At 42.7% G+C, this 27,120-nt stretch overlaps 2 protein-coding genes across 5 annotated transcripts in view; one reads left to right on the plus strand and one right to left on the minus strand.

Moving 5' to 3' along the window:
* The window catches only part of LOC120720860 (protein TANC1-like), a 51,242-nt gene extending 41,515 nt beyond the window's left edge, over positions 1-9,727 (plus strand). The window contains exons 19-29 of the mRNA XM_040010686.1: positions 221-430; positions 640-721; positions 2,719-2,852; positions 2,930-3,053; positions 3,148-3,323; positions 3,731-3,860; positions 6,356-6,385; positions 6,486-6,577; positions 6,667-6,813; positions 7,844-7,944; positions 8,074-9,727. Coding sequence (XP_039866620.1) covers positions 221-430; positions 640-721; positions 2,719-2,852; positions 2,930-3,053; positions 3,148-3,323; positions 3,731-3,860; positions 6,356-6,385; positions 6,486-6,577; positions 6,667-6,813; positions 7,844-7,944; positions 8,074-9,427 — 2,580 coding nt within the window. The 3' untranslated portion in view covers positions 9,428-9,727. The remainder of the gene's footprint in view (positions 1-220; positions 431-639; positions 722-2,718; positions 2,853-2,929; positions 3,054-3,147; positions 3,324-3,730; positions 3,861-6,355; positions 6,386-6,485; positions 6,578-6,666; positions 6,814-7,843; positions 7,945-8,073) is intronic.
* Positions 9,728-10,085: 358 nt separating this feature from the next.
* wdsub1 (WD repeat, sterile alpha motif and U-box domain containing 1) lies at positions 10,086-26,580 on the minus strand. 4 transcript variants are annotated; one of them, XM_040010724.1, is made up of 13 exons: positions 26,468-26,580; positions 20,524-20,935; positions 19,859-20,046; positions 19,323-19,409; positions 18,702-18,795; positions 18,055-18,088; positions 17,893-17,933; positions 14,361-14,467; positions 14,215-14,232; positions 13,740-13,766; positions 13,270-13,449; positions 11,857-11,991; positions 10,086-11,770 (listed from the first exon to the last, which is right to left on the minus strand). In XM_040010724.1, the coding sequence occupies exons 2-13, from the start codon at positions 20,919-20,921 to the stop codon at positions 11,619-11,621; spliced, it is 1,461 nt and encodes a 486-aa protein (XP_039866658.1). In that variant the 5' UTR covers positions 20,922-20,935; positions 26,468-26,580; the 3' UTR covers positions 10,086-11,618. The 4 variants fall into 4 exon arrangements, with proteins under 4 accessions (XP_039866658.1, XP_039866657.1, XP_039866659.1 ...); XM_040010723.1 differs by lacking the exon at positions 26,468-26,580 and adding an exon at positions 21,683-21,808; XM_040010725.1 differs by lacking the exon at positions 26,468-26,580 and adding an exon at positions 21,412-21,652.
* Positions 26,581-27,120: the final 540 nt, after the last annotated feature.

Consider the following 27,120-nt stretch of genomic DNA (forward strand, 5'->3'; position numbering starts at 1 on the left):
GTGAATAGATCAGATTTTAATCTGTGACAGAACACTCTGCCTCTCAGTATCTCTACATCACTGATGTCCAGAACCGCTCCAGTTTTACATTCACCACAGCTCCGGGATCTATTCTAGGAGAAGGATGACACACAGTATATTGGGCTGATCTAGGCCAGCGTATTACAGGCACTAGCCAGGGTCAGTGTTTTAAGTCCTTCTGCGTATCCCTCTGCGCCAGGTGAGCCATGCTGATAAGAGCGGCCAGTGCGCGCTGGTCCACGCCGGGCTGAAGGGCCATGTAGAAATCATCAACATCCTGCTGGGCCAGGATTGGGGAGAGGAGATTCCCACTGACCCACAGCAGCACCACAGCGGTGAGACTGTGACTGGAAAAACACAGGCGGCACAGCAGGCAGCTACAGCGGCAGCCGGCGTGGGGCACACACAGGTATGTATCAGATCAAGGTCCCGCTGACAGAAACATTTTTAAAATTGCTGAAATTCGTCTCTATGTGGAACGTGGTGCTTGTCCTTGGCTGATGCAGAGGATTCATTAGATGTGGTTTGTTATTTTCTGTTCAAGGTCTGCGGGTGCTTTGCTCTGTTTTGTGTGCAGCAAGCCAGCAATAGAAGACTGTAAATTGTGTTTTCCTGCAGGTGGTGAAAAGCTTGCTGGACTTGAAAGATGAACAGCTGGCGGTGCAGATGGACGCTCACGACTCACTCTGGGGAGAAACGGGTGCATTTCTGCTACCACTCAGATAAATTTAGCTTTCTCACCTCTTTCTGTCAGTCACTGTGGTTCTAGAGTCATGCTCAAGGGCTTCGGGTTGCATTTCATGCACATTTTAGCTCTGTGCAGGGGACACACAATAAACTTACCTGTATGTCAGGGGGGCTGCGGGAGCTCATCGTAACAATATCCATTAGCTGCTTTTAGTAGTATGATTTATTTTTTTTAAGATGCTCTGGTTGATATCAAAAAGCTGATTTGATTGTAAATCATATTTGTTTTTTGGCATAAATGTCGCATCACATTTATCGTCAGATTATCTTATGTCCAGTCGCATTCGTAAAATCTAAAAGCAGCTGCTATTCAATTGTAATACTTTTACCTCTGTCATGGATGTGATAGTGCAGCTTGCAGAATTCTGTTAAGTCCATTTCCTGAAAGCCTGTTTCTGTGCCTACAGTACCATTATGCTATAATTCTATTACACAGTCCCCTGCAGGACCGAAGCAGCAAAAAAAAGGAAGCACAAAGTACCCTTGTGAACATTCACCTTTGTGTGTGCACTGCTCTTGCTTTGTTTTATGTTTAGTGTTGGGATGATCAGATTAGAGTCCATTAGCAAAGGCAAAGTGGTCATTCGAGGTACATGTTAAAGTCTAATTACTGAACCAAGGATTTCCACTTGTTTGGGGAGTGAGTGATGCATATCACATTTTTCAAATCTTCTTTTTAAAGGGGACCCCCTATTCTACTTTCAAACTTTAACATTTTAGACACTAAAATGTTAAAGTCTAAACTTTATTTATCTTTGATGTGCCACGTGGGTGCAGTGGTCAGCACTGCCACTTTGCAGCAGGAAGGCTGTGGGTTAGAACTGGCCTTGGCGTGTGACAAAACCCCAACAATCATGAGCGAGTACTTTAGCGACCATGGGAAGGATAAACTCCCTTTTAACAGTAAGAAACCTCCGGTAGATCTAGTCTCCTCCAGCTTCCTTCCACAGCCCAAAATATGCTTAATGGACTAATCGGTGGTTCTGAATTAGCCATAGATATGGATGAGTGAGTGTGTGGTTGTCTGTCTCTCTGTGCTAGCACTGTGACCGACCACCAAAACTGCAAGATAGGCTTCAAGCCCCACACAAGAAAATGTATGGATCCAAATAAAGCTGTGTGCCTGAGAGGATCATATTAGGGATATCCCTGCTCCCCCAGTGAAATCATAGATAGCCTAGGTAGGCAAAAACTGAATCCTGAGCTTTCAGCCCATAATTTAAAATCTTTGCCATGTTTAACACAAGCATCCACCATTGTAACAGTGCAGAAAATAAAGCAAATCTTAATAGGTCCCCTTTAAGAAGAATATTTTCACCTGTTCACTTTAGTTTGTATTGAAAACAGCAGTTCCACTGATCCCGCTGCTCCATTGTGCAGCTCCACAAATTCGTCTTAAACAAAGGCAGCTGCACAGCGAGGGGGTTTGTTTTTTTCTTTGACTCATATGGCAATAACTCCTCCTTAAACACAGTGTTATATAATAGATTTGTCCACTGAAGCATGTGGACACATTAAACAGAATGTCATTTATCAAGGGTACTTGGAGAATATACCAGTACAGCATCAATACCGTGCCTCTGTCCCCAGCAGCTCAATTAGCTGAGGGACTCGCATACTGGGGAGGAAAAAATGGTCAGTGCCCACAGTTTGTCAGAATAACACTGGCTGATTAGGGTGGGGTGCAGATTGTTTGGTGTGTAAGTCATCATTAGAAATAACTGTATGCTGCTTGCTTTTTTTTATTACATTGTGTAACAGAAAGTGTGTTTCTCAGATATCTACATTTAAAAGCAGAAAAGTGTTAGAATCATACAGATTATGGAAATAACAGGCCTCTTTTTTTTTGTCTCCTTTCTGTTTCTCACTTCGGCTTCTACTTCTCTCCTAAATGTGTCAATTACATATTCTTCTCTTCGCCTCCTCATCTCTATGCCGACCCTCTGTCAGTGCTCAGTGCAGCAGCAGGGAGAGGGAGGCTCGAGATGTGCGCGTTCCTCCTGGAGCGGGGGGCAGGGCTCGAGGAAGCAAACCGCAGAGGAATGGTCCCTCTGCTTAGTGCTACCAAACATGGACACACACAGGTGAGGAGGTTCTTCTCCTTACCAGTTCTGTCTTCTGTTTTTTCAATTTTTAAAATTATTTATTCTCACTTTCCCAGGTTGCCGAGCTGCTACTGAAGCAAGGTGCAGACATCGACGCCACTGATAAGCAGGGACGCTCTGCGCTGATACTGGCCGCCTCTGAGGGCCACGCAAGCACGGTTGAACTCCTGCTGTCAAAGGGTGAGAGTAAGCACCTTTTACAGTGAGATCCAAGGTTGTTTGAAGTGTATATATATGAACTGGAGAGCAATACTTTTATTGTTTGTGGTCCCAGGTGCTTCTCTGTCCTCTGCTGATCAGGAGGGGCTGACTGCACTTAGCTGGGCCTGCATGAAGGGCCAGAAAGGTGCAGTGCAGGTTCTGATGGAGGCAGGAGCTGACCTGAACCATCCAGACAGACAGGGGCGGACTCCGCTTGACCTAGCTGCGCTTAACGGGGATGCAGATACAGTGGGTTTAATGGTTATTGACAATATTCTGCAAAACATGCAATTAAAAGATGATTAGCAACACGCAACACATAATTGCAATAAATTGTAGATAAATGTTGCAATTACTATAATAACCATAACAATCTTCCTGCGGCGCTCTGCACAAGACCTCAGATTTCCACAACAGTTCATGCAGCCAGCCTTCAATCCAAGCATTTTGGCTTTGATTTGTTCCGCTGATGAGCAGGAGAGTAATCAAAGACTTTGATAATCAACAGTTTTCCAAAGTCAGCAGCAGAGCGCCCGTCTGCTAATTTAGTGAGGCTTACTGCTCATAATCAATGAGACTATTTAAAAATCAGCATTTCATCGCTGAAGTAATTAATTTAAATATAAATATGTTAATATTGTTCAATGAATGTTCAGGTGCATTGCCTGGTGGAAAATGGAGCGGTGCTGGAGAGAGCTGACAACAGTTCCAGAGTTTCGGAGAGAGCGACTGGCTGCCAGAACCCGGCGCTGGTGGCGTCGCTGCTTAAGAAGGGATCCAAAATGGGTATGAACCTTTTTTTTGTTTAAACTTTAGCAGGCCTGCAGTAAAGGCCACATCTTAAAAAAAAAAAAAAAGGTTTTGAAACTTGTAGGTTTATCTGAGTGCAGTGGTTTACAAATTCACTTAAAGAGCAAATGATCCCTGGTTTGATTTCAGGAGGAGACACAAAGAAATGTTTAATAAGTGTGCAAAGTAAATGGTGTGCAAAATATAATTGTCAAGCTCATATGCAGCCCTGTATCATACGCAGATTTATTATATGAAAAGTAAAGCTGCACAAGTATTGCTTAAACTACACAAAGGTGATCATGTGATAGAAATGTGTGGAAAAAAATATTTTAACTTATTATTTAATTAGTTAAAATTCTAGTAGTAAGTAGTTTACTACTTTAGAGATTATATATTCAAATATATTTAAAGAACCTGAATCTAAATTAAATTTGCACATTTGAATTGATGCTTTTCAGAATCATGACTTGATATTATTGTATTATTATTATTGATTTGTTGATGCATATATCTCTTTATTGTTGCAGCTGTTGGTAGTTTAATTACTTATATGTTGCTCACTAGCTTAAACTGTAACAATGCAATTACTTTGTAAAATAATGGTAAATGGTAAATGATCTGTATTTGTATAGCGCTTTACTTGGTCCTAAGGACCCCAAAGCGCTTTACACTATACACAATCATCCACCCATTCACACACACATTCACACACTGGTGATGGCAAGCTACAGTGTAGCCACAGCCGCCCTGGGGCGCACTGACAGAGGCGAGGCTGCCGGACACTGGCGCCACCAGGCCCTCTGACCACCAACAGTAGGCAACGGGTGAAGTGTCTTGCCCATAATAAGCAAGTAAAGCTTAGTATGGAGTAAAAAACATAATGATTGGACTCAAAATGTAGTGGAGTAAAAGCAGTATAGCATAGAAATATTTCAATATAGTATAAGTACATTAAACCTGAGTAAAATCATAAACAATCATATTTCAGCGGGACTGGTGCAATCCCCTGCCCCCCTCTAGAAACGGCTCTGGTCCTGACCCCTTGTAAACAAGGGAGCAGCTGAAAGTAGCTTTATAGAGTAGTTGGAAAAAAGGAAGAAATCTCTTGAATTTAAAACTTGGTAGAACCTCCTTTAGCAGCAACAACCTCCACCAGGGGTTTCCTGCAGGGATTTATGATGAACCAAACCAGGCTATATTTTCCAAGAAGAGCAGACTTAAGCGTTTATAATTAACCACATTTTGCTTGCCTTTATTTTATTTAATCGCAGAGGTTCACTTACCTAGTATAGTCTATACTGTACATTTTTCGCACTGTGTGCAATGAAAACACGAAAAGCACAACTTTATATGTGTTTGCTTTGTTAGGAGCAAGGCAGTGAAGATGCATAGGTACCCGTAGCGTTCCAGACTTTACCCATTCATCGTCGTCTTTCTCTTCTCCTGTCACTGAAGTCTGCCACGCTGATTGATTACAGGCTCCTGATTCAGTTTCACGTCTGCGTCTCAAGCAGTCTTACACCTGTGAAGGGGTTTTGAACCAAAACAGAAAGTGGGGTTATCTGAGTAACGGCTTCAAATGCAAGTTGTTTCTTTTTCCTGTGGGATTAACCTTGCAGTCATGTCTTTAGTCTGTGACCCACACAGGCATGGATGAAACACCCAAACCTCACACCTTAAAGGTCAACACCGACCAGGCCTTCTTGCTGCCATGAAACTAAAGAATAAAATACATTTTTCTGCGTCTTTGAGGCATAAGCAATCAGGCAAAAAAAACCGAAAATACATTTAATAAGCACAAACAAATGTTGTGTTACTGTAATAAGAAGAGCATTTGGAGTAGAGAGAATATTGCACGATCATCAGGATCCCTTAAATCAGTTGTCTGAACCACATTTGTCTCAAGGCAATGTGGCGTGCCCTGACTTATTACTTTTTAGAGAAGAGCTACTTCATTCAAAAGGGAATTATTTATCAGTCCCACACATTATGAAAAAAATGTGAGATTTCCTTCCAAACAGTTATGAATGAAGTATTTGAGAACCAACAAGGCTGTGATAAGACACAAACACCCGACAGGATAGCAGTGGTTCAGAGGAAGAGGTAACTCCTCCTACATGGTCCTAACCTAGTCACCTAGTTGAGTTTTTTTTTTTTTAAAGCAATGTATGAAGACCAGGCCCCAGATCCCGTTGCCATGACAACTTTGCTCCCATCATTGCTCCTCTTCAATACTAATTATTGTACAACAATTTTTCTTCACTAATTGCGGCATGACGTCTAACATAGCATAAAGTTGAATCGACGCGTCTCAAGCTAAGCCCATCACTCAAAGTGCGCTCGTATTCGCCTTAAACCAATCAGTGGCTCTTTACGGCTTGATAGATCTTTGATTACTGCCACACACGAGCAGTTTTACATCCACTTGTCTAACTCCCTTCTCACCTCTCTCTCTCCATCCCTGGTTGCTCCCCGTTATCAAACAAAAGGCTACAGAACGGCTCCGCACGATCGATCAGGTACCCGACATATGTGACATATTTAACATATTTAACATCCAAAGAACAAGAGATAAGGTGAGGCAGGATAATACAAAAAGTTTTTGTACCCCTCCATCAGGTCATGCTACGTGGGCTATGGCTTCCTCCAAACCAGACATTCTCCTCATCCTGCTGCAGAAGCTGATGGAGGAAGGGAACTTACTTTACAAGGTACGGTATAGCAAATGTTACATGTTACATGTGGTGGGAAAACGATTAGTTGTCAGTAACCCCCTTTGAGTTTTTCTCTTCTTTCACAGAAGGGACGTATGAAAGAAGCAGGCCAGCGTTATCAGTATGCCCTAAGGAAACTACCACGTGAGGGGCAAGGAGAGGAGCTGAAAGGCTTGAAAGACCTGCGAGTCTCCCTCTATCTAAACCTTTCACGGTGCCGCAGGAAAACCAACGTAAGACTCACAGCTGTACCAAACCACTTCTGCACTATTTAACATCTGCAGGTTTGTTGGACACCTAGGGAATGTCAGTTAGGGCGGCCGAGGCAAGATACACGGTTTCTCAAGATGTATTATTTATCTGTATCAACATAAAAAGAACATGTCTCCGCTGGTATAGCGCAATGTAAAAATATAGCTGCTTTTCAGATCTAATTTCAGGCCTCCCTGGTAAACAGAATGTACTTGTAAGACCTGGAAGCAGGTGGTGACATAATGAATAACTGTGTGCCGTTAGTGCGGAGATAGATGTGTGTGTGTGTGTGGCCTGCAGCCAGGGCTGGAACCCACCCTGGTGATGACAGACGTCCTAACAGACTGTGTAAAAATGCCATCCTTAGGGTCAGTGTGGCCGATGAATAATGGAGCAGATAATGTGATGTGATAAGGTCACTCTCTCTGGCAGGCTAAGTCCACTCTCTTTCCTTCTCCGTGGCTCTGCAGGGGGTTTATTTACAGTGGCCGCACTAACGCGCTGGCTAAAATCCACATATTACAGCTGAACGCAGGCAGTAGGGGCCAGCAGGGAGACTACATGATACCGTCATTAAACATTCAACAGCGACGCTCACAATCTCACATTCAAGGCTGTCGTTTTGACCTCATTCTGAAGGACAGAATCACAGTGTGTTGGTGTCATTAAATATTCACCTGAGAGTGATGATGGGAGCAGTAAAAACCAGCAGGAAAGGCAAGCCGCTCTCCTTCTGCTCCTGGTCAATAAAAATGATTGCTGCGCGAGTTCTGTTTCATTAAACAGGCTTTGATCCTCAGCTCCATATAATGAAGCTGCAAACAAACAGTATTGTTCTTTTTTTATTACTGGAATGGCCTCAAATTATTTCTGCAGAGCCGGCACTCTCCAGGCTAGGCACTTAGAAACGCAGCTGATCATACAGTGGGGTTTATTTGTTGCTGCACGTCACAGCGTCACATTTAATTTGAAATACAAACAGCGCGTGTCACTAAATGCATTTTTCTGCAGGATTTTGGCATAGCTGAGGAGTTTGCAACAAAAGCCCTGGAACTGAAACCAAGGTCTTATGAAGCCTTTTACGCCAGAGCCCGGGCCAAGAGGAGTAGCAGGTACAACAATATTCAAGTATACTTCGAGCCGAATCCTTTTGCTTACATGGAAATTCTTGCGAGAAAAGGGCCGCGTCCTCTCTGTATTTTTAAAAAGTTCCTTTTGTTCGTTTTCTCGGTTCTCCCCAGGCAGTTTGCTGCAGCGCTGGCAGATCTCCACGAAGCAGCACGACTCTGCCCGTCCAACCGGGAGATCCGACGCCTGCTGGCACGAGTAGAGGAGGAATGTAAGCATCATCAGAAGCTTTCCAGCAACAACTCGGCACAGGGTTACAACAGGGACCCTCACACCCACCATCATCAAGCCACAGAGGAGGAAACGGACGTCTTTTCACAGGGAAGTCTGGAAAGGCACATCCCAGCAGAGCAGGCCAATGCGGAGAAGGAAGAAGAAAAGGAAGATGGCGAGGAGGTGAGCCTGCAGTGTGGGAAAAGTCCTGAATTTTGGCCTCTGAATCCATACGCTCCGAACAGGACTCTCCCCGGAGCTGTGGCCTTTGGATTAGGAGATCAGTCGCCGAGCTTTCATCAAGAGGAATATGTACAGAACCAGCTGTTTGTGGACATGCCCGAGCCAGTTCCTGCTGTTAACAGGCAACTCCAGAGCCAGGGCAGCAGGACTCATCACCAGTGCCACTCCCTCCAGTCAGGGAGCAGAATTGGGGGCAGGCCTCTGTCTCTGTGCGGCCCTTCTAGTCCTTTGCCAGGTAGACACATCTCCACCTCTCTGAGGCCTGCACCTGTTATGGGTATCGACATCGGCCCTGGATCCTGTGAACACTCTGGGCTCAGTCCTACTGAGCACTATCACCCTATGTCCCCCAACAGCTCCTCCCCACCTGGACCTCTGCAGATGTACCAGCCGCGCTCCTCCAGCTTCTCCAGGGGCTCTGACAGGCTCTCTACCCACTCTGTGGCTCTGGATGGCCTGGCGCTCGCTTTAGGTGCTGGTATGGAGGTTAGGCGGGAGGGTGGTGGAGCAGGAACAACAGGCTCAAGGGGCTCCAGCTCCAGTCAGGCCTCCAGTGGGAACCTGTCAGATGGGGGCAGGCAGCAGGCACCAGATGCCCCGTGCCCTATCAAGAGCAGCGGTAGCTTCAAGACAAAACCTGAGTTAAAGCCCCGGCCCTTTATGGGGGTCATGGACAAAGCAGTGCGAGTCAGCCAGCAGGCCTCTGGCCTGAGCCGGCAGGGAGGAGGGGTGGAGAGCTTCAGCATGTCCGTGATGGAGTTCCAAGGGCTGAACAATGAGTTCAAACACGCATCATTCCAGGAGCAGCACTCTGTGAGCCACAGCAACAGCCAGCAGCAGGGCCGTGAGTTTGGAGACCGGCTGCACCAGCGAGAGGGCAGAGGTACCACATCCTCCCAGCTACGCTTCCCCGAGGGGAGGCACAGGCAGGCGAGCCTGACGAGAGACAACCCAGCTCTGCACATGGCTCCCATAAAGCCCAAACGCTCTTTTATAGAATCCAACGTCTGAGCGTAGTTTCTCAAAGCACAGGAGCAGGCTGGTTTTTTTCAACAAGCTATGTCCCACATTAGGTAGCAAGGGAGACGGGCGTGAGAGCGGCTCCCTTCCCTGAGCCTGTTTTGTAGATTTATGCTGCTGCACTGCATTTACAATCTAGAACCAGTGTTCAACTCAGGCTACTACGCTTTTGCTTACATGTATACAGCTAGTGTATTCAAGAAGACCAGACATACCTTAAGTAGGGATTTAAATTTAAAAAAAAAAAAAAAAAAAGAGTAGTCTATTGTCTCAACTTTTAATTCATAATATCAAATATAGAAAACTGAGAAAGCTTTGTGCACGAATATACGAAACCTCACGCTGTTTGTTGCAGGATATGACCATTTCTATTGTGAAGTGTCTTTTAAAAAACATTTATATTTGTACGGTGTACACTATATTTGCAGATTATCTATTTCCCTGTAAGTGGTTATCTGTTAGCATTACAGGCTTCAGAACGGATTACTTCGTGTACCCGAGATCCTTTTTCTTGGTGCATTTGACTAGAAAAACACAAAAAAAATGCACTGTACATGACATTGTTGGACAGCTTCTTGTCATAATCTTACAAGTGACTGCTTCAGTATTCACAGTAAATGTTATTTATTTTTGCATAGCAGAGAAAATATTCATATGAAGTGTTTATTGGTTTATTCAGACTTGAGAAAGAGCTTTTACAGAATGTGGGATAAAGAGAGAAAACAGAAACTTAAGACTTAATATATGTTCATAGTTGTCATATACACTTTTCAGAGTCATACTATGGATTACAGAATATTACCACATTAATATTGTGGTATAATAAAATATTCATGGATGACTACATTTCTACAGCTCATTCTTTCATTTTACTCCATAAAATGTTGCTTAAAGCTTCCGGGTGTGCGGGTGGGAGAAAGGCCTTTCACAGGGCCTTTCACATAACTCGCCTAAATTGACATTAAAACGAGCCTTTGAAGTAAACTTCGTTGTTTAAAACTGTAGATGTTGCGTTTTCATATAAACCAAGAATGAGGGAACATTTTTGCTTCACAAACGGCAGCAACTGATGCTGTTAAAAGAAGAGGGAAGCATGCCTCAACTTTACCTTTTCCAAGCATCCAAGTTTAAAGACATGCTATCATCATATGGTTTTAATGATTTGAAATTGTTCTGAAATGATAAAAAGCATCCTTTTTTGGAAAAGGGTTGTAATAAACATCAATATAAAACACGGACTATCTTTCTCCAGTCTGGACTTGAGCATTTCGGGTCTCACCATCTTGGCTTTTCTGAACCACAATTTCTCGTGTGAGGAGTGGAAATGAGTTAGAAACTGCCAAATGCCACACAAATGAGCATCATCTTGTATTAAGCAAGACTTTAAACTAGTGACTGAGTTTATAAAGTCATCAGGAAGATGTTTACTGAGCCCATAAACGAAGAGAGCAGAAGGATAGATTTCTAACAGGCTTCTTATGAATTTTGCTTCTTTGTGCAACCAGAGCAGTCGCCCCCTGCTGGCTAATAGAAAGAATGCAGGTGAAAGGCACTTCCACATTGGCGTGGCTGTTCCAACACAGCAGCTATGTTCATCTTTCACATACAGCCTAAGGTAAACAACAAGGTTACAGCAATCTAAATAAAATACACTGTAGATTCTTCTGATCTACAGTTAGTGCAAATAGTGTTTTGTGTATATATATATATATATATATATATATATATATGCTAATCTGTTTCACATAATAACAAAATAGTCACCTATTTGTAAAGTGAGGTTAGGGGAATCATTAAAAGCAATACAGGCAAATAGTTTTCCTCATTCTTCACTGATCAAAAATCAAAGCAGGGATTTCACAGGAAGGACCAAATATGAGGAAAGTGAAAACATAATCCAGCCTAAAAGTGACATATTTGCTGTAGCCAAAGCCAGTTGAATTTGAGTGAATAGCTAAGTGCATTCTTGAAAACTCTGGATGCTCATGCTGGTCTTTTCCCCCCCTTTGTGTGATAGCAGGCAGCTGATTGTTGATTCGGGTTGGTCGTTTAAAATCTGGCTAACTATCAGGCACACCTTTTCCTGAAACGGTGCTGTGGGCATTTATCTGAGCACTGCATTCTGCTTCTCTACACTTCAGTGAAAAATCATTAGCACGCCAGCTCAGAGATCCACAGATGTCTAGTGGCTGGTCTTCCAGCGACCAATAGCCATCTTCAGGGTGTGGTTAGGGGTGAGCAGAGTCGTCAGCAAGGGGAGGTTGGTCATGGGGCTGGAGCGGTTTTTGGTATTAATCCAGCTCTCAATGGCCTCTTTTTCATATGAGTAGCCATCTGTTTGGAGTGGAAAAAACTGTGTAAACAACACAAAAAAAAGCACAAAGTAATGATGAAACACACGATCGATGATCTCAGCTCACCGGCAGCAATAACCGGCTCCTTCATCAGTTCTCTGGTGATTGGACACAGGAACTCATCGGGAATGCCTAGACACACTGAATCACTCTTCAGCTCCTCCACCTTCCTCAGGAGTTTACTGCGCAGGCCGACTGACTCTACAGACACACATCAGCCACAGAACAGAGGCACATAAAGACTCGGTGTGCAGTGATTCAAAGAAAGAAAGAAAAAAGGAAAAGGAAAATAGCTGAGCATCAAGTGGAACAAGCTGAACTGACCCAAACACTGACAGTAATATCAATACGATGAAGCCTCTGAGCATTTGTTATTCGTGTCTTTAGCACTGCGCTCTCGGGTGACAAATGTGAGCGTGGGTGAGGGTGGTGGGACCAGACCATGTCTGCTGTCTGTCCAATTCAAAGATAAATGCTCAGCAGCTACCCGGGGGCCAATTTTACTTTGAAAAAAAATAAATCATCACGCAGAAATTATAGTTTACAAATAAACAATCTCATAAACAATGCCTTAACTGCAAATGAACACAAAGGACTTTAAACATTGTGTGCTTTCCTCTCGAAGAGGCATTGATTTCACTCTCAGCTTTGAAAAACGCGTCATGGCGCTCCGTCTCTGTCTCTCTGTCATTGTAGCAGATAAAACAGACTACTACTCTAACACTCTTCTCCAAGTTAGTTCTGGTTACAAGCAAGGTGGGATTCACGCGGCGTTACTAAAAACAGAACAATGTGAACGCGAGCTGCCACGGCGAGGAGTGATTGACAGCGACTGTGGGATGAAAATGACGGCACGGCAATGCAACAAACATTTGCTGACAACTACGTGACGAACACAGGCCTAGCTGGTAGACTGACATCGACAACATAACGCTCCGACTTTGCAGAGCGGTTTCACTTGATGGTGAAAGGGGGGAGGAAAAAAAACAAAAGCGTCTGATCAACTAAAAATAATACATTCAGACAGACTGGGAAATAACCAATAGGGCTTAGGTATAAATCCACTTTATACCGTATGGGGAATTCTGTTTTGATGATTGGGTTATGTAACTGAAGAAGCGCTCCAGATTAAACGTCCGAACCGCTAAGGTCCCTAAAGCTTAGTGGTTTCCCAGTGCAGCCTAATATTACATAATCTTGCTGAGTAAACCCCCCCACCCCCTCCCCATCAGCACCCATTCCTTCACCCTTACTTTGATTTAATATGCCATCTTTTATCCATGTAAATAGGTGCAAAAATCCTAATCCGCACGCGGCCGTGCTCATTCTCACAAGAGACCCGGCGTGTAATGCTCATAAGACTGGGCTTTTATCCTTCTGTTCTGGACAAAAAGGAAAGCATTAGGACTGTGGGAAAAGGAGGGAGTGGGGAAGCGGCGCCGCTCTCGCTGAGCAGCGTGTGATGCTCGTCTTCCTCACCGACGTGCAGCTCTGACGCCAGTGTTTCCTTGGTGAGGCTGAGCAGCTCTGTCCCATCTATGTTATTGGCCTTAAATCTGTCCACCAATCCCTCGAGGCCTTCCTCCAGCAGCCACTCTGACACATCGTCCTCCGACCAATCGCTGACCAGCAGCTTCGATCGGCCTCCCGAGGCTCTCCCTGAGAGGGTGAGTCAAAGCAAGACGGTCAGTCCTAGACAGCTTTTGAAAAATGGACACATATTCTCCATGCAAGGCGCACCTGGAGTCCGGCTGACTGCTTATTGATCGTGAGGCTGTGGCTGTTACAGCGATATAAATAAATGTTTGAAAGATTAATGTGAAACCAAACGTGAATAGTGTGATTAGGACAAAAACAATCGCAGGCTTTCGTGCACACTTTGTCTCAGGACTGGAATATTTTTGTATAGAATATCTGCAACACATAATACAGTAAAGCTGTCTTCTCACCTTTGATTGAAGTCTGAGCAGATTCTTCTGCAAGACAAACAAAAGAAAGAAAAAGAACCGTAAACATGAGAAATGCAATGAAATCTTTGGGCCAACTGCAAACACGTGAGAGTGGCGAGTGATCGAGGAAACGAGGGCGACCGTGAAACCAACATCTGTGCCCTTCTTTAGGAGACGAAGCTGCTTTAACATGTAAAATCTTAACACACACAAAAAAAGAGCCAATGATGCTCTTGAGCTGAAACACTGTTATTAAAGGTTATACTGATTCGTACTCAGCAGAGAATATAAAGGTTATAAGGTCTTTAAAAAATCCTCTGTTTTTCAGAGCTGGCAAAAAAGGAGCAATAAAAGCTGGCCTGTTACTGCTGAGTGTTGCTTGCTGTTGTACTCAGTCTGCTGTTGTTGTTGTTAAAGTGACATAAAAAATGTGTCCAAACAAGAACAAACAAAAAAAGATAGAAAGAAAACCAACCAGGCAACAGCTTCCCGCCTTTCCGTTGGACGGGGAGGTGCAGTAAGGGAGAAAAACAAAAACAGATTACAGGAACATTTTTACAACTCATCAAAACATAGATGTGACTCTTCTAAAGTGATGCGTGTGGGTTTTTCCCTCCCTACCGTTTCCACCGCAACCATCCTCCAGCCTCCAGATGTTTACGGTCTTATCCATAGATCCTGTAGCAATAAGCGGTGAGGTCGGAGAGAAGGCGCACGCCGTCACGTACCTGCAGCAGAGGATAACCACCTGAACGCTGCTTCTATTCACAATACAGGTATAATTTCTCTATATGATAAAAAAATGACAGACTGACAGAGAAAGGTGTCCGAACAGATTTACCAGGCAAACAGCTTATGCATGATTCACCGACAACAATTATGCCAATAACACAATCACATCGATGTCAATGGGCGGGATGACATTTTCAACATCAATGCAATCATTTCCAAGAATCATACACGAACGTAATGATTACCTTGGATTTCAAATTACTCCAGCAGCTTGATAATTGTTTTTATTTTCTACTACTTTTTTAAATTAAATTACACATACACATACTACTATGCATTAATAATTCTGAAGGAAATTCACAAAGTTTTACCTTATTTGAAACTACATGTAAAAAGAAAAAAGAAAAATAAGACGTTGAGTGAACCTTTGTTATACAAGCACACAAACAGTCTATTAAAATCAGTAATTCAGAAGTCAAAGTGGAAAGAACCACATCTCAGTCCTGCTAAGCAGCTCGATGACTTAAAGGGAATGTTTGATGCCAGTTTCCAATTGCATGTTTGCTTGTTTTTAATACCTGGACTTGCCTAGAGTAGCTTTGCATGATTCACAGTTCAGAATAATCCAGATTAATCTTACACTGGGGCTTGGTGCACTGTCTGAAACAAACCGTTTTAGCTCCTTTTCTTTCACTTTAAGGAAACTTTCTTCTGAATGTCTGCTTGGGGGAGGAGCTTGATAAGAGATCTGTCATGAGAGCTGTCATAAGAAACGGTCACAGCAGATGGCTGTCCCTCCCTGAGCCTGTTTCTGCTGGAGAAAGTGACAAAGGTTTCTTCCTGTTAAAATTGAGTTTTTCCTTCCCACTGTCGCCAGCGTGCTTTCTCATAGGGGGTTGTGTACTTGTTGGGGTTTCTTTACTTTACAATATGAAGCACCTTGGTGACTGTTGTTGTGATTTGGCCCTCTAATAAGGAAAATTAACTGAATTGAAGACATGAGCACATTCATGCTCTCTGACCTCATGCAAAAGCAAAGAGTAGGAAAAAGAAACCTCTCTGAAATTGAATGATTAGGCTGAAGCCTAGTTTGAGCTGACAGGGATTACTTGGACACATCCTCGCCTCATTATCTGGAACTTTGACTCTTTAATATGAGCATCGACTATTCTAACAGGAAATAAGACAAAGCATAATAGGTCTGCTTGAAGCTTTAAAACTGCAGTTGCTTCCTGGATGGCCAAAAGTTTTTTTAATTCTGGCTTGATGCTACATATGTCACAGTGATAAAAATGCTCTCCATCAGGACCAATTCAGTGAAGGCTTACCATGCTGAAAGCCGCACTGAGCATCTCAATAAGGATTAAAATCAAATTCTCAGCGGATTCAGTAAAGTCAAGGCAGCGTTAATGAGTCCAATCTCTCTCGAACCTAAGCTGGATTGCTGAGAAATGATGATCCACAAAAGCTAGCTGGCTTCACACAAATATCTCTACGATTAAAAGAGCTGAAAGAGAGGCACGCACTAACCCGACCTAAGAGACTCTCACAATGTTGTATCATCAGTTTGTCTAACTCAAAGCAGTTTCCTGAAGACGTTTTGTCAAGTAATGAAAAAACTTCTTCCCCATTTATCCACTTTTCCTCAACTTGCCGCTTGCTTCCTCTTCAGTTAGTGATTTTCCAAAACGACTTTCATTCGCCCCGCTGAAAGGAGTCTGCTGCCTTTCAGACACAGGTGGCTGGATGGACGTATAAATAGCATGCAAGTGTGATCGTTCAGCTGTGGGTTTTGCGTGGGTGGGAGGGACAGAGTGAGAGTAGTCTTACCTTTTTCTAAAAAAAACACAAGTTTAGGGACAACAATGCAACACAACCCGTTTTAATCATGTAGATCAGCGGTCCCCAACCTTTTTTGCGCCACGGACCGGTTTATGCCCGACAATATTTTCATGGACCGGCCTTTAATAAATACAACAAAATAAAACTAGTACCGGTACCGAAAAAAAGAAGATTTATTCATAACACACGTGAAAAGACCCAGGAAAACAGAGTTAACGATAAAAAACAATAACAAAATAACGCTGAAAACCCAGAAAACCATACATTTCACACCTGAGCCTCAACTCTCGCGGCCCGGTACCAAACGACTCATGGACCGGTACCGGTCCGAGGCCCGGGGGTTGGGGACCGCTGATGTAGATCACATCATGGGCGGAGTTTCAGCTATCGCTTTCCCCACAAACATGGGACTTAATGAGTTTTGAATTTTGTGTATTATTTTATACAGACGCGTTGTCCACCAGCAGGGGCGGAGCAGGGTGGTGGCCACGGGCAGACTTGACACCTGGTTGTGCACCAGTTAGGGGGCAAAAACATACTGCAAGAGATTTAGATCCAGTACCTACTATTTCCAGTAGAATATTCTTGCAGAACCCTAGCTACGCCTAACCCTGTTTTAGTGAAAAAAAAGAAAAGAAGTCAATAGTTTTTGATGTGCGTTATCTACTGATGGCCAACAGTCACATATTCTGAATAGAGATTAGAGTCAGAATACTTGTCAACAATGATGACTTGGAGCCCAAACACCTGTTAAAGATGTAGATTTTGTAATAATTTAAAGGTTACATGAAAATATTATTATGAATCTGGCTGTCTCTACATAACTGACTGCCATGGAGAAACCGTATAGACCTCTTTCATCGCTCAGCCACACAAGATAATAAAAACACCCTTAACTTCTGCCTGACCACTTTTGATCATGAAGCGACTGCACAGGTCGCAGACTGACTCCAAACACTTTCGAATAAGTCCAGTTTAATTCATAAAAACAACCAGATTGCCAACATGTTGCAATCAGGCTAAATTAGTCTGTGCTCATGACCACAACTCATCTGCAACAGGTCTCTCTGTAAAAACAACCACTTGGCTATTCTGGTTTTATTCCTATATAAAAGCAACATGGCTAAGTGCCTATGTCATTTCCATCAGTTACATCAGCGTTATGCAGCAACTACATCACTGTTTATGGAGAAATTTACAAATTGCTGCAAGAAGAAATTAAAAACAAGAGCTCAGGTCTGTATAAAACTACAGCATGTAATATAGACAAAACCAATAGTGCAAAAATTATCACAGTAACTTCAATTATTTTATCATTAGCTTTAACTTTAGCTATTTTAAATATTCAAAATCTTATATTGTGGCCAATTTTGTACGCTGTAATTTCTAGTTTCATCAGATGTATCAATTTAAGAATACAGAAATGCAGAATCAAATCACGAACTAAACAGAAAAGAATTCTGCCTGGCAAGTTGGGAGAAAATTTCAGTATCGTCTTTGTGACACAAAGTCGTGCTTATACTCAGTGTGAAAATCCAGCAAACAAAGCCTCACCACGTCACTGAAAATCAATGTTTACCTTTCGTGCTGTTTCAGCCTGTAAAGCAAAACTGCATTCTCCTGCAGACAATGTGAGCAAAAATCAAAACATGAGCTTTCTGTATTCAATCCAGACAGATATATTTTAAAATACAATTTAAGCTAATGCCGCTTGGTAAATCAGAATAAGAGAAGTGCTTACAGCATCATAAATTGTGACTGTTTTGTCCACAGAGCTGAAAGACATAAAAATATGAGATTAAAAAAAAAGATTACAACCACCTAAAAAACATTTGTATTGCTTAACTGTTAAATGCAGCACAGTAGGCTGGACTCAAATTCGTGTTCACCCAAATATATAGAAATAGAGCAGTCCATGTCTCCCTCTAGTGTTTGCTCCTGAGTACTGCACTGTTATATTTGTGCAGAGGTGGCCTACTTACACATCCAGGAAAACAATCTATATTTCAAAGCAGACTTTTGATCTCAAATAGATCAAGACACGGATGCTGAGGTATTTCAGATCAAGCGAGGGGTGTCAAATATAGATTTAGCTTGAAACTATGAGGGAATCAAGCTGGCTAGAAATCGTGTAAATGTGCTGCATGTTTTGGCCCATCAAATACAATTTGAGTACAGTTTATATGGCAGCTACCCTCACAGTGTACCAGATTTAATTAATCTCATTACTTTGAGAGAGTGGTGCATTAAGCCAACTCCAAAATCATAAAATAAGTCCTAATTTAATATGCAATAATTTCCCACAGTAAAGAAGAGCAAGTATTATTAATTTAATTATTAAACACAATTAGACAGCAGATGCTTTGAAAAGTAAAGTTGAGCTCTCACCCAGATACAAGTAGCTGCCCATCTGAGGAGTACGCACAGGAAAGGACGGGAGCTGATTGGCCAGTTAATGTGTGCAGGAGCTTCATCTTATACGCTGCGGAAGATAAATCACATTTGCACAAAGATCAAAATACACAGCAAGCTGGACTGTTTTCAGTTTAAGGATTAGATGGTAACATCCAGAAATAAAGAGTCTCTTTAAGGTAAAAAGAAAGAAAGGTGGGGGAGTGAAGTACAAACAGTTCATCTGCAGTTAATTTTAATAACAGCATAAAAAAAACTGGTAGCTCGTTTGGACTTGCAGCACCAGTGATTTGAATCGTTGTGCCTCTGGAAAATGCGTACACATCAGACTCTGAACGAGTGCACACTGAGAGGCTACAGTTTCACCACAGTGCAGGCTTCAACGGGTCACATGACAACATGATAGTCAAATTCTGCCTTAAATGGTATTACTGTGACAGCTGTTTAGCATCCGTGGAGTCTGGCATGTAGGAACAGAGGACGTGATGACAAATCCAGGTTTGCAATGTTAGCTGATATGCAAAGAGGTCGTAAAAATTAACAACAGAAAGGGATCAAATGAGAGGAGATATACGGAGAGGGAGCGCCGCACTCTACCTCCAGAGCTCAACTTGTTTATGGCCCATATCTTCAGCAGGCTGTCCTGTCCACAAGACGCCACACGAAACTGCACAACTTGACCGCCTGAAAGACAAAAACAATAAAATGCAAAGAGAGTCTCGGTCTCTCACAAAGAAAATTACTAATAAACAATCAGTCCAAGTCCAAACAGAGCAGCTGTGTACGGATCACACCACCGATGGCATTTTAATCAAACACCACTGCAGTAATTTGACCTTGTGTACTTTCTTGTGACTCTTCTACAAGGGATGATTGGTGTGAGATCACTAAAAAAAAATGTTATCTGCATTTTATTTAGTGATTTATTTATTTATTTGTGATCAATAAAATGGTTGTGTCACATCTATTATCGGTGTCTCTTTACTCACATAAAAAAAAATTTAAATCTGAAGAATCCAGTTTGATTTGAAAAAATACTAAATATCTGCAGGAATTGTATGCATCCAATGTGTAAGGGCCTTTATTCCCAGAGGCTGCTGTAAAACACCCTGATGCACAGCAACAGTTCTCACCGCTGAGGATGCTCGGAGCGAAGGTACAGCAGGAGACGCCCAGGTCGTGGGCGTTCTTCTCTGCGTGGAGCTGGTTCATGCGCAGGTCCCACAAACGCAGGTCTCCGTATGTGGAGCCAGTCATAAACATCTGACTGCAGGGGCTAAAGGAGCAGGCTACCATTGTTGTGTCATTCACTGCCCCGGTCCTTCACAAAAACAACCGACAGCAGCTGCATGAGCAATTTATTTTTCACTTCAGGGCTATTATCATTCCCATTTATTAACACATGGAAACTGATAGTGACAGGAGGCCAGTGCAAACACTGGTGCAGACTCCTGTTTACATTTATGTTCCAGCTCATTTTTGTCATTATAACAAAAACTGCAGACCTGTATAATGTTGAGAAGTCTTAATGTTAAGAACATCTTTAAATTTACCATCAGCCGATAACACAATAGCTTATAATAAACAACAATTATTTTAATTCTCAACTAATCTTCCATGATATCTTGCTATCAAAAGTCAGAAAATTGTGAAAATGCTTGTCACGTTTTTTTTGTGACATTTAGAGTCACACTGCAAGATAGAGGCTTCCTAGCATTTAAGAAACTCCAGACAGGGAAAGTTCCCTGGTTTTCCCTTAAATAATTTAGCTTCAGAGATACTCGGTTAACAATTTTACCTTCGCAGGTGTCTGGAGGGAAAATCCCAAAGAGCCAAAGTGCCATCAGATGCACCAGAAACCAAGTGGAGAGAGTCAGGAGAGAAAGCGCAGATCCTGACAGGGCTACGGCCAGGATGCTCCAGCACAGCCTCGATCTCACCCGAGACCATTGACCAGATCACCGTGGTCGCATCTGTGGAGCACGAAGCGAGGAACTGACCACAGGCGCTGAAGCAGCAGCAGTGGACACTGTAGCCGTGACCTGTCAGCGGCGAAAAAGGCAGCTCGGACAAATCACGGGCGTCGTATATCCTGAGGGTTTTGTCCCCAGAACATGTGGCTAACAGCTTGGCCGAGAAGGCGCACCGGTTGACATCGTCTTGATGGTGTTGTAAAGTGCAGATAAGGGACGTCATCTGGACAGCTGGACCTGAAGATGTCACAGATGGATTAAGAAAATAAAAAGCATAATTTGGAAAAAAAGAAAGAAAAAAGTGTATTTAAATCCAAAACCACGGGATAAACAAACAAATATCAGACCAGTTTTGATCAGTTTCATCTTTAAATTTGACAACCCTTTTCCACCCATCAGTACTTAAACAACTAGAGAATTAACAGATTATTTCACAATTATAAAATGCAACGTTGGCCTTTTTTTTTTTTTTTTAACACTTTTTTACAAATTTAAAACAGCCTACTGAAAAACCCCATTTTACATTTAGTTCCCAATCCGATGGCTTTACACATCCCATTATTATTTTATTTGAAGTTGGGCTCAATTTACTTACATTTTTGTTTCATTAAAATGGACAACAAAAAAACAACAACAGGAAAATGTGTCTACTTCTGCAAAGCCAAGTAACATCCTCTGTCATGTGGACAGCCAAGTTTTTGTTCCTATCTCACCTTTTACAACACAGCTGGATACACACTGAAAGTTGAAACCACCTGAACCCGTTTTCTAGCATCACCTGTAAAGCTAGCAGGATGCTGCTGATGCTGTAGTGGCCGTAAGATCCGAGCTAACTGCGCTTCACAGCCGTAAAAACAGCGTCAAACTTCATGTCAAAAATCAAACATTAGTCAGCCCGTCTGTGGCCAAAACTGCCTAACAAGCAAACCCAGGCTGCAAATGTTAAGAAATCTGGTTGTAATGTAACGTGTAACGTCTCCTCACCTTTCCCCGTCGAGATGTCTACTCTCTTCGGAGTTGTTTACTTCCTCGTCAATCACCTGACCATGACGTAATGCGGCCGCGTCACCCTTTCTGTATCGTAACTTTCTGTTGACAGGACTCTAATAGTTAAAGGCCTAAAGCTTGCTTCACAGTCTTTAACGAACAGCCGTATATCAAATGTTTTATTAAAATAAATAAATAAATAATAATGATAATAATAATAATAAAATATCACAAATATAACAAAAATAGGAAGCAAAGTTTCCAATCTCACACAATGTACTTTAAATGAATCCAGGTTTGAATCTATCTATCTATCTTACAAAATAAAAGCACATATGCAGTACCCAGCGGTGGTGACTTTGATATATGATGTGAGAAGACTCAGAGTGAACTCGTGTTACTTCATTCCATTCAACGATATCTCTTTTCTTTGGCTTGATAAACTCTTGGCGTGCTTTTGCAGTACGCTTTCTGTCATTATCCATTTGCACTGCAACAAGCGCTGTCTGATCAGTTTTGCAGCATTTGGCTGAATCTGAGCAGAGAGTAGAGCCCTGTACACTTCACATTTCATCCTGCTGCTTCTATCGGCAGTCACATCAGCAGTGTACCCATGCCATAACATTGCCTACAGCCTGTTTGACAGATAATGTGGTATGCTTCACATCATGAGTGGTTTCTCACATTCTCCATATCTTTCTCTTCCCAAGTTAATCTTGGCTTCATAGCGCTCTTTTAGAAGTTTCCGGCCTTCAAGAATGAAAACATCCTCTAGGCATTATAGACTTCCACAATGATAATCTTACCTCAGTGTTCTTCACTTGTTTTGATGTTGTAAAGACTTTCTTCTTAACCTGAGGAATTCTGTACCACCCACTGTAGCCATTTCCAATGATCATTCAGGCCTTTTGGTGTTGTTGAGCTGGTCAGCACATTCAGTCTTTTTAAGAATGAAGCAGCTTGTGGGTTTGTTTGTTTTCTACCTCGACTGGTTTATATTTGTTATTCAGCCTAATTATGGTCTGGACAGTAGCGGTTTTAGACACGGGCGGTTGCCCGGGGCGGCATCGTGGTGGGGGGCGGCATCACGGGCATCGGTAAAAAAAAAAAAATAAAAAAATAAAAAAATTGCTCGTACTCATGCTGCCCCGACGTCAGCCAGCGCATATTGGGAATGGCATAGGCACCGATCGGTTTTCTATCGCCCATTTGCTGGGAGTAAGGACGCCCTTCGTTTGCGAGGTGCGCCTGCTGCTTGCGGCGCAGAGAGGAGAGGGCGGGGCGGCGGGGGATTCTCTGGCTGGCTGGAGCAGCATCGAATAACCAACTCGCAAAATAAAACAAAATAAAAACAAACCAACAAACACGAAAACACCAGACATTATAATACAGACTTATAATTTGCACCGATGTTTTTTCGAAATGCTATACACGAAAAGTGAGCACGAGAGTCCTCGGTGCACCTGCTCGCTGCTGAAGTCAAAGTAAATTTTATTGTCATCTCCGCTACAGTCCAGTATATAGAGAGACGAGACGACGAGGCTCAAGTTACAGCAGTGCAAGTAAACAAACAATATATATAAGAAGAGTAAGAAAATAAATATACACTTTAGGACTAGGGATAAAGGGATCAATAACAATTTAAAATTTACAGTTTGATGATTCAAAGTCTCACACACAACCCGTCGAAAGGGGAGGTGGGCGGCTGCTTCCAAATAGAGCGCATTTCATTCATAATGATGTAAATCCAAGCCCATTATGTATCCATGATTTGAATCCTGGGTTGTGTGAAATCTCAGAAATGCACCCTAGACAAAGTGAATCTGTGAACTAAGGTGTAGGTGTGTTAGATCATGTTGTGGTGATCCTTGGGTTGAGGGTTGGGTGTTCATACTGCAGTGCAAAATGAAAACCAATGGAAGATGGACAAGAAAAGTTCAAAGCCATCAGGTGCTCAGTTTAGAAAAAAAGAGAAAAGAAGAGGAGGAGAAACGAGCAAAAGATACAGGTAAGCAGATGTGTCATTGGATAATGGCAGGTCATCCTGAAACAATCACAATCAGAATACTTTATTAATCCCTAAGGAAATTATGTGCATTACAGTTGCTCCAAGAAGAAATGGTAAAAATAGCAACAGTAACTGACTAAACTCCAAACAATACATTATGTTACAGATTTTAATATTAATTAGTCATTGTCATGTTTGCCTACTGGTGGTGGTCAGAGGGCCCGGTGGCGCCAGTGTCCGGCAGCCTCGCCTCTGTCAGTGCGCCCCAGGGCAGCTGTGGCTACAATGTAGCTTGCCATCACCAGTGTGTGAATGTGTGTGTGAATGGGTGAATGACTGAATGTAGTGTGAAGCGCTTTGGGGTCCTTAGGGACTAGAAAAGTGCTATACAAATGCAGGCCATTTACCATTGTCAATTGTTGATTTGTCCTGTTCTCATTGTATGACGAATTATGATGGCTGTTTGGTAGCCGTTTGCATACTATGCATACTCTCTCTCTCTTCATATGTGTGTGTGTGTACAACAGCTTTATGTTAATGTACAATCCTTAATATGTTTTATCTGTGGGGGGGGGGGGGGGCAGAGGGAGTGTTCGCCCAGGGCGCCAAACAGGCTAGGCCCGCCACTGGCTATCCGGTTGTTCAGTGATGACGCGAGGAATCCTACTTCCGGGCCTAAAGTAGTCTGCGTTTGTGTGTTGTTAACATGTTTAATGTTATGTATTTTCTTCTATTTAATCTCAAAAAGCTCCTAAAACAGTCAGTGATCACTGTTGACCTCCCTCGGCTTTTATTACCGCTAATCATTTATTTAAGCTCAGTTTTTAAAACCTTAGGATGTAACTACAGCCCAGCCCATGCAGAATGACTAATATGAATGACTAACCTCATATTATGGATGGATTATCTCAGTTGTTCTCCTGGCTGAAGTTTGGTCCTTTTACAGCATCCTGCCATGCGATTACATTTGTTCCTGACCACCGAGAACACTCACGTTAACTTTTATCGAGTGGAAAAAAAGTTAGCTTGTTTATATTATGCTAACATAGCTGTGTCGCTAGTGGTCACATAGCACATCATTATATACCAGCTAGCCAAACTTCAGTAACCCTACAAACGTCACTGCTGTTTAGTTTTCTGTCTTCATTTATGCTGGAAGTGATAACAGAGCTGTACGTTTTAATTTGTTTCCAAAACCCCGCAGTCAGGACATGCTATATTGTATTTAGATAGAAGCTAGCGAGCTAACTCCCTGCTAACTTTTAACTCCGTTAAATGTCATAAATTCCGTTTTCATGGATGCCTGGATGCTAAACTCAATTGTTACACCTGGTAGAGCAGAACGCTGATCATTTTATTAAAGATGAAAGACTTTAGACAGTTTTTCAACTCTCAGTAATGCCATAGTGATCTTGATATATGGACCTGCAGCGGAGTTTAGGTCCAGACACGGCTAGTGACGTCAGACTGAACAATCGTTTGGCGTTTCCATGGTTTTTGCATCTTCTTTAAGTGCGAGTCATACCATCTCGGAATTCGACAAGACTGGTAACTTGCTCTCCGTCTGATATGATCAGGGTTTTTTGTGTGTTTTCTTGAGGTTTTGCGACGCTGCGTGTTAATGATCGTTGAAAGCCCAGATCGTAATCGAGATTAAAATTCGATTAATTGAGCAGCCCTAACTGAGGGTCCACTAAACCAAGTCAGCGGCATGCCTTTCAGTAATGGGGATCAGAACCCTGTAGGAAACTGGGCGTCCTTCCTGGTGCCGTACAGCCAAGAGTCTTCAGAGGAATCAGACCAAGAGAACTGTGGCACTCTGGATAACGGCAGTTCATCCAAGTCTCATCCTAATGAAAATAAAGACACAGGAAATGTCTTTCGCGGTTTTGGGAGAATTATCAATGGGGAGTCAGGAGTGTACATATTATTAATATTTCTTTTATTTATTTTGGGCACATCAGATCTCTGGCAGTAATCATGGCAGTTTGACGTCTACGGCTCCTGTTGCTAATGGAATAGGCAGAGACCATAGCCAACCAAAGTAAGCCTAACACTGAACTAAAAAAAACTTATTGCTCTGCTGTCCATTTTATGCATTTAAATTTTTAAGTTTAGAGGAGTGATCTTAAAACTGTGCAGACTTTCCTCTCTGCCAGTGTGACAAAGCATTGCTCATATTGCTTTTGTATTTTATTTTTCCAGCAAAGATGCCTCATCCCAGGCTAGTTCTTCTCAGAGCATTCATCCTGCTGCTAATGAAAGCCAGGATTTCTCCACTCCTGTCACAAGGGCTAAAACTCCATCTGAACCCCTGCCTCACTGTACAGAATCCTCCGCCGTTAGCGCTTCACCCTCAGCTACTGCTACAACTACCCCTTCTGTTGCAGCTAAAGAATCTGCTTCCGCTCTTTCTTTTTCTGGGCAAGATGGCAACCCTGCAGCCTTACCCCCTCAGCCGGGCTGCTCTCAAAGCATCAGTGGGGCTTCTGCAGCTCCACAGAAAGTTAGTGTAAGCAAGGATGAAGCCAAGGATCTACCACAAGATAAATGTGCAACAACAGGGACTGAAGGACGTAAGGATACTAAGGAGCAGTATCAGTCCAAGCCTAGTTCTAGTTGCAATGAAAAACGATCTTCCAGAGACAGGCAAAGACTGTACTCTAGCTCGGGCAGAGATAGAGAAAGACACTACAGGGATAGGAGTCACGAACGAGAAAGCGACGACGATCGGCACCGGTACAGACGGGACTACAAGGAAGGAAATTTCTCACCTTCTACAGCACCAGAAACAAACAAGTTCAAGGGCTCCCCGCCACGGGTTCGCCTTTCCTCTCCAGACAAAGAGGATCAAAATCGCAAGAGGACTCTCAGCAAAGACAGGGACGACAGCTCTGAGGCCCGCCACACTAAAAAACACAAAAAGAGTAAGAAAAAGAAGAAATCAAAGGATGAAGACAGACACTGTGAGAGTGGGTGAGTATTGCCATCTTTCTCTCGATCCTTTAATGAAAACAGAAGGAAATGTGTTTGTTTTAAGCTAGATTTTGTTTGAAAATAATATGGGGTTAAAGCTCAATATCAGTATTATTATTTTCTTAAAAACGGAAAGAATTTTCATCATTTTATTGATAATGGGTCACTTTTTCTGTCTTAGGCTGGCCGTAAAGCTTGATCTCGGTTTTGTTAAACAATGTCATTGGTTCTCTTATCATCCCATAGAAGTTCTGACGGAGATTCAGACAGAGCTGCGGAAATGAAGAAGAAAAAGAAGAGACATCGGGACAGCGATCCCGAACTGCACAGCCCAGACGCAGCTCGGAGCCACAGAAACAGAAGCAGCGAGGAAAGGGAGAGCCGCAAGCGACACCACTCTGACAGAGACTTCGAACATGACAATGGCTTTCCACCGGAAAAACGTCGCTGC

This window comes from Simochromis diagramma, unplaced genomic scaffold (assembly GCF_900408965.1).
Source record: "Simochromis diagramma unplaced genomic scaffold, fSimDia1.1 OVJJ01000603.1, whole genome shotgun sequence".
Classification (NCBI taxonomy): domain Eukaryota; kingdom Metazoa; phylum Chordata; class Actinopteri; order Cichliformes; family Cichlidae; genus Simochromis; species Simochromis diagramma.